General features: G+C 52.8%; 1 protein-coding gene across 1 annotated transcript; it reads right to left on the bottom strand.

Moving 5' to 3' along the window:
- Positions 1-1,033: 1,033 nt before the first annotated feature.
- On the bottom strand, positions 1,034-6,151 carry LOC114944765 (uncharacterized). Its single transcript, XM_085490091.1, has 2 exons — positions 3,855-6,151; positions 1,034-3,758 (listed from the first exon to the last, which is right to left on the bottom strand). Exons 1-2 carry the CDS (start codon positions 6,149-6,151, stop codon positions 1,034-1,036), a joined length of 5,022 nt encoding a protein of 1,673 aa, XP_085346217.1.
- Between the last annotated feature and the right edge of the window lie 907 nt (positions 6,152-7,058).

A 7,058-nucleotide genomic window follows, 5' to 3' on the forward strand; every position in this document is an offset into this window, starting at 1 on the left:
TAAGTAGTAAGTTACTCCGAGACAATTATTATCACTTTTGTTCGCGAACGCGCTGCGTGAGAGGAATCGAACGACACCAAAAAAAGGATGAGTCACTTTTAGTATAAAGAAACTTTTAATATACGAATCTTTACGGAAATATAATGTACAATACTTAACAATTAAACGCACAAAAAATTAACACAAAATCTAATCAGTTTCAGCGGACAATTCGAAATCAAAAGAAAAGGCGGTGGTCGTCGATTTAATGTTCTGCGGTTTTTTCGAAGCGGTTTACTCTTATGCGTACACGGCGGAAAGCGATAAGACCGCAAACCGGGTGTGAGCTCCTCTTTTATCATTTTCGGAGAGGAGCCCACCCTCGCGTGAAGCGCCAATAATTTTGCGTGATTTTAAAGTGGCGCATGCTCAATAGCATAAAATTATTCGACGGAACGGTTGCGACACCGTTACTTGTTTGTGTATTTGAGCGTTTTTTTATATGACAGCTGTCAATTTACGACTCTTTTTTATTCCATTACAAACAAATGTGACTTTATTATTGCCGATCGAAGATTCTAGAATTTAACAATAACTATTTTCGAGATCGAACCTTGTCTCGACTGAAAACGTATAATATATGAAAATCCTAATTACATTTTACTGCCGAAATAATTTAACTGGCGATAAGAATTATTTTGCATCTCAAACATCCCGCCCGCCTTGTCGCAACGTGACAAATGGTTGATGATGATTTCGGCGCGGATCACATTCCGATGGTGATTGATGGTGGGGCGGGCTCGCGTCGGCGCGGCGAAATTCACGTGATGATCGCGTGTTGCGAATCAATCAGCTGAGTCGACGAAAACACGTGGTGATCGCGTGATGTGAATCGATCAGCTGGAACGGCGAAAACATGTGGCAGATGTGAACGGCGAGTGTGAGATGCAGTGAGCGGTGAAAATGAGACAAGTTTTAGTGCGGTGGTGAGCGAAACAAGTGATGTGTGACAATTGATATGGTGCATGATGTGATGATTGTGTAGTGAGTGATGCTATGTGTCAATGTGCGGTGTAGGCGCGTCGTTCACGCCCGGAAGAAACACGAGCTTGACGAGTGGGCGCACGAGCTCGGACGTGGCCGTTCGGATGGTCACGACGCGTGTAATTCCGTCGTCTCCGGGGTGCAAACGCAATATGCGAGCGAGAGGCCATCGGCTCGGAGGGGTGATCTCGGAGCGCACGAGACAGAGATCGCCGACGTGGGGTGCAGGTGCATCCTTGAGCCACTTGGTGCGTGGGGCGAGTCCGTGCACGTATTCGGATGACCATCGCTGCCAGAAGTGATCCCTCATCCGCTGCAGGTGACGCCAACGTGACAAGGTGGACACCGTCTGCTCTGTCAATGACGGTTCCGGCAAAGCGAGGAGCGGTGCCCCAACGAGGAAGTGACCGGGGGTCAGCGCCGAGACGTCCTCTGGATCATCTGAGAGTGCCTGTAACGGACGTGAATTCAGACAAGCTTCGATCTGGGCGAGGAGTGTGCTCAACTCCTCGAACGTGAGGGTGGTCTCGCCGATCACCCGACGGAGGTGAAACTTGGTCGACTTTACGGCGGCCTCCCACAAACCACCAAAGTGCGGGGCCGCTGGCGGGTTGAAGTGCCAGCGGATTCCTTGAGCGGTGGCGGCAAGGATGACACTTTGACCTTCGGCTGTCGCTGCGTTAAAGAGACCTCGCAGCGTCCGATCTGCCCCGATGAAAGTCGTGCCGCAGTCGCTGTAAATCTCAGCGCACAAACCCCGGCGGGAGATGAAGCGGCGCAGCGCGGCGATGAAGGCCTCCGAGGTGTAGTCCGAGACAACTTCTAAGTGAATGGCCTTCGACCAGAAGCAGACGAAGACGGCGATGTATCCCTTGTGCGCACGGTGTCCACGCCCCTTGCTGGTCCGGAGGAGGATTGGTCCCGCGTAGTCCAAACCGGTGCTGAGGAACGGTCGAGTTGGCGTTACTCGGTCCCGAGGAAGGTTACCCATCGGAGGCTGTGGTGTTGCGGCGCGCCATTGAGTGCAGGTCACGCATCGGTGTAGCTGCTGTTTGACGGTGGTCCTTCCTCGGGGCACCCAGAAACGCAGGCGGAGCAAGCCGAGAGTCAGTTGCACACCTCCGTGCAGTGTCCGTCGGTGGCAGGAATCAATCACCAGCCGAGTCAACCATGATGCCGCCGGGATGATCATTGGATGTCTTTCGTCGAGTGGTAGCTGAGCATGCTTGAGACGTCCTCCGACGCGCAGCACGCCTTGATCATCGAGGACCGGACTCAACCTTGCTAGGTGGCTTCGCGGTGGACTAGTGCGTCCAGCAGAGGCCGCAGCTACGTCCGTAGGAAAGTGGAGCGCCTGCACCACTCGCAGCCATCGAAATAAGGCGACGTCCAGCTCGTCCGGATGCAAAGTGCGGCCAAGTATGACGTCGCGTCTCGCCGGATTGAGCCATCGCCGACACCATTCAGTAACTCGCAGCAGCCTTTGTAGCGTCGGGAACCGGAGGAGGAGGTCAGGTTCGGCCGTGATCGGTGCCTTGACCACCAAACTGGTGGCTCGCTGCTCCGGGAGGTCATCCTCTGCGGCTTCGATGACGGAACAAGGCCATGCAGTCTCGTCTCCTGACAGCCAGGTAGGTCCTGTCCACCACAGTTTATGCTTAATGAGTTCGTCAGGAGTAACACCGCGTGATGCACAATCTGCAGGATTCTCTCGTCCAGCGATGTGTCTCCATTGAGCGTCTGGCAGCAGGGTCTGGATCTGAGACACTCGATTGGCGACAAAGGTTTTCCAGCGGGTGCTGTGTCCTTGAATCCAGTGGAACGTGACCTTTGAATCTGACCACAGATGCACTGGCGTCGTTGTCAAACCGAGAGTAGAGCGCACGTGGAGCATGAGCGTGGTAAGTAGAGCTGCTGCACAGAGTTCCAAGCGAGGTAACGACACCTGCTTGACAGGTGCGACCTTGGATTTTGCCATCAACAGGTTGATTGATGTTTTCTCTGTTGCAGCGTTGCGGATGTACACCACGGCGGCGTACCCTCGCTCTGATGCGTCGGCAAACCCATGGAGCTGCAGTTGTGAATGGTCGGTCCCAGTGTTGAGCCAGCGAGTTATGCGGATGTCATCTAGAAGAGGAAGCTGATTCAACAACTGCCTCCAGCGGTGTGCGTCCTGATCAGGCAGCGGGGAGTCCCAGTCCAGCCGTTGAAGCCACGTCGTCTGAATCAGAATTTTGGCTCTGATGACGACAGGTGCGAGCCACCCCATCGGGTCAAAGAGTCGAGCCGTCTCGGCCAAAACTCGTCGCTTCGTGAAGTCGGTGATTGCACGCGGACGTATGGTGAAGGAGAACCAGTCACCTTGCGGATGCCATCGGAGGCCCAAGGTAGCGTGACTCTCTCCCTCCCATGAGTGCGGTTTGCGTTGATGCCGATGTTCCGGTGGAACTCCGGTGAGCACCTGCTGATCGTTGGCAGCCCACTTCCTCAAAGGAAATCCGCCCGCCATGCAAAGACTCCGTAGTTCCTGCTGAAGGTCGATAGCGTCCTCCAAGCTATCAGCGCCGGTGACCACGTCGTCGACGTAGCAGTCGTGTCGCAGTGCCTTGACTCCGCGTGGATATCGTGCCTCTTCGTCTGCTGCGAGTTGATGAAGAGTCCTGATGGCGAGAAAGGGTGCACACGCTAGCCCGTAGGTCACGGTCCTCAGCTCGTACTCGTGGACGTCATCAGAGCTGGTGTGGCGCCACAAGATGGTTTACAGGCGACGATCCTCCGGATGTACAAGAATTTGTCGGTACATCTTCTCGATATCCGTGACGAGAACGTACCGATGCCAACGCCAACGAAGTAGGACATCAGCGAGTGTTGGCAAGAGATTGGCTCCAGTGAGGAGGTGTGCGTTCAGCGACTCTCCGGACCGTGTGCGCTGGGAGCCGTTGAACACGACCCTGAGCTTCGTGGTCGTGCTTGACTCCTTGAGGACCCCGTGATGCGGTAAGTAGCACCTAGGGCTGCAGGTTGTTGAAGTTGTGCTGACCTCCATATGTTGCAGGTTCTCGTATTCCTCCATGAAATCTCGATAGAGGTCACCGAAGCGAGGATCTCGTGCTCCCTTCCGCTCCATGGCTTCCAGGAGGCGCTCTGCGGGTCGACGAGTCTCGCTGAGCGATGTCGGCGGCGGTGAAGTACATGGCAGCCTCACCATGTACCTGCCACTGGACGTGCGAGTGACCGTGCGCACGTAGAAGTCTTCGCACCTGGCTTCGTCGGCGGTGAGCGGTGTCCCAGCTACTGGCTCGCGTTCCTGCTCCCAGAAGCGTCGAACCATGTTAGCGAGGTCGTGGTCTGTGGTGCACTGGAACGTGCGGCGATGGCCTTCGGGTGCTGCGGCGTCGTAGCCTCCGGACAAGATCCATCCTAAGCTCGTCTGCTGGGCGATCGGCATCCGTGATCCGCCCTTGCGAAGGCCTTCCTCGAGGATCAGCGAGTAGACTTCTGCTCCCAGAAGTAACTCCGCAGGATCGTCATCCAGGAAGCGCGGGTCGGCCAATCGAAGTCCGTGGATGTGAGGCCAGCTACGATCTTCACGTTGAGCGGTGCCTTGTTGCAATGAGATGCGCGGCAGCACAAAGGCCACCACGCGAAGCTCGGCATTGGTCACGTCAGATGTGATGTCTATCGTGACCTTGCCACGCGCTGATCCAGAGCGAGTCCCTCCGATGCCGAAGATGGACAGATCCGTTGAAGCTCGAGGCAGCCGAAGACGCTGAGCCAGAGCCTCAGAGATGATGGACACCTCGGAGCACTGATCTATCAAGACTCTAACCTCGTGTGGTGATCCGTATCGATCAGCGACCTTGACGCGAGCGGTTGCGAGAAGGGCGGCCTTGTGCGTCTTAGCTTGCCGTGCAGTGACCAGTGTGGTGGCAAGTGAAGTGGCCTCAGCGGATGGTGTTGATGTGGATGCCCCGTGCAGCATGGTGTGGTGTCGTGCGTTGCAGGTGAGGCAATTCTTTTTTGACTGACACCGTGCTAAGAAATGATTGCCTAGGCAGTTGAAGCACAGTCGGTTGGTTTCCACGAACGTTTTCCGCTCAACCGCAGTCTTGGCCTTGAAGCTTTTGCACGTCATCAAGGTATGGTTTTCACGGCACAGTGCACAGTGAGGTGAATCCGCGCCTTGGTGCTTCGTGACGTGCGCTTTGGCGAATCGTGATGTTTCTCCAGGTCCCTTTGTGACACTCCTCGGTCGTGCGGCGTTGAGCGTCAATACTCGTCGATTAATAAAGTCGAGAAGTGCCTCGTTCTGTGGTGGTTCGGTCGAGTCTGAAGTGGTTGACTCCCACTCGAGACGAGTGCGTGCGTCGAACAGTTCGACGACCAGGTGGTTGAACAGGTCCATCCCATGCGAGTTGATAGGACGTCCGATGCTCTCCTGTGCGTTGACTGCGGCGGTGACAGCGTTGTGGATGCGGCTCAGCTCCTCGGCGGTATCTCCCTTCATCTTTGGCACGGCGGTAAACGTGGCAAAGTTGGAGCGGATTAATTCTCTTTTGTTATTGTAGTGCTTGTCCAAGATTGCCCAAGCGCGATCGTAATTGTCACTCGTGACAGGTAGTGACTTTATCAACCTTTCAGCCGGACCTGTCAGACACGAGCGGAGGTGGTGGAGCCGCTCAATGTTCGAGATCGAATTGCTGCTCACAATGGACAGAAAAAGATCGCGAAAGGATGGCCAATCGGCGTAGGCGCCAGAGAACGGCGGCAACTTGATGCGCGGCAGCGAAGACTTCGATGCGACGTCGACGGCTGGAGATACGTTCGGCTTCCGGAAATGTTCGGCATAACTATCCAAGGTACTGCGTTGTGCAACGTACAGATTTTCCGTATCTCCATGCAACTCCGACTTGTAGTATTCGCTCTCACAATATTTTTCTTTCAGAGCTGCGCGAATGAGATCATGCTGTGCCTCGAATTTCGTCCACAGCTGATCTAAGATTCTGGTGCGTGTAGATACGGCACTGGCGGTAATGTTGGTCGTGCCCAGCTTCTTCAGGTATTCCACGGAGCGCGAAATACGGACCTGGATCTCACGTTGGCAATCGATCAACGTGTTCACATCCATGGTGAACTACGAGCACTCACGAACTACACGAAGACACGTTCACAAACTTGCGGGTGCCGGCGAGAAGATCCGGCTCGAAGGACCAGAAATATGTTCGCGAACGCGCTGCGTGAGAGGAATCGAACGACACCAAAAAAAGGATGAGTCACTTTTAGTATAAAGAAACTTTTAATATACGAATCTTTACGGAAATATAATGTACAATACTTAACAATTAAACGCACAAAAAATTAACACAAAATCTAATCAGTTTCAGCGGACAATTCGAAATCAAAAGAAAAGGCGGTGGTCGTCGATTTAATGTTCTGCGGTTTTTTCGAAGCGGTTTACTCTTATGCGTACACGGCGGAAAGCGATAAGACCGCAAACCGGGTGTGAGCTCCTCTTTTATCATTTTCGGAGAGGAGCCCACCCTCGCGTGAAGCGCCAATAATTTTGCGTGATTTTAAAGTGGCGCATGCTCAATAGCATAAAATTATTCGGCGGAACGGTTGCGACACCGTTACTTGTTTGTGTATTTGAGCGTTTTTTTATATGACAGCTGTCAATTTACGACTCTTTTTTATTCCATTACAAACAAATGTGACTTTATTATTGCCGATCGAAGATTCTAGAATTTAACAATAACTATTTTCGAGATCGAACCTTGTCTCGACTGAAAACGTATAATATATGAAAATCCTAATTACATTTTACTGCCGAAATAATTTAACTGGCGATAAGAATTATTTTGCATCTCAAACAACTTTACTTCTTGTAAATAATTCCCGGATTCCAAACAAAGATATTCCTTTTTATAAACTTATAACGAGAACGTTTCTTCCTCCTTACCTCTCTCAAAAATCATAATGGATTTCCCGCGGAGATTCGTGGTTTTCTTCACCTCCCTCGAGAATCATAATGGATT

The sequence above is a fragment of the Nylanderia fulva genome, unplaced genomic scaffold (genome assembly GCF_048542155.1).
Source record: "Nylanderia fulva isolate GAGA-0341 unplaced genomic scaffold, ASM4854215v1 Scaffold965, whole genome shotgun sequence".
Classification (NCBI taxonomy): Eukaryota; Metazoa; Arthropoda; class Insecta; order Hymenoptera; family Formicidae; genus Nylanderia; species Nylanderia fulva.

What these genes read in the sequence shown, in the direction of transcription:
- LOC114944765 (XM_085490091.1), bottom strand. Translation starts at nt 6,151, where the DNA reads ATGGATGTGAACACGTTGATCGATTGCCAACGTGAGATCCAGGTCCGT. An exon ending in CTTCGTTGGCGTTGGCATCG is followed by an intron (nt 3,759 to 3,854) that starts GTACGTTCTCGT and finishes GCGCCACACCAG; the next exon opens with CTCTGATGACGTCCACGAGT.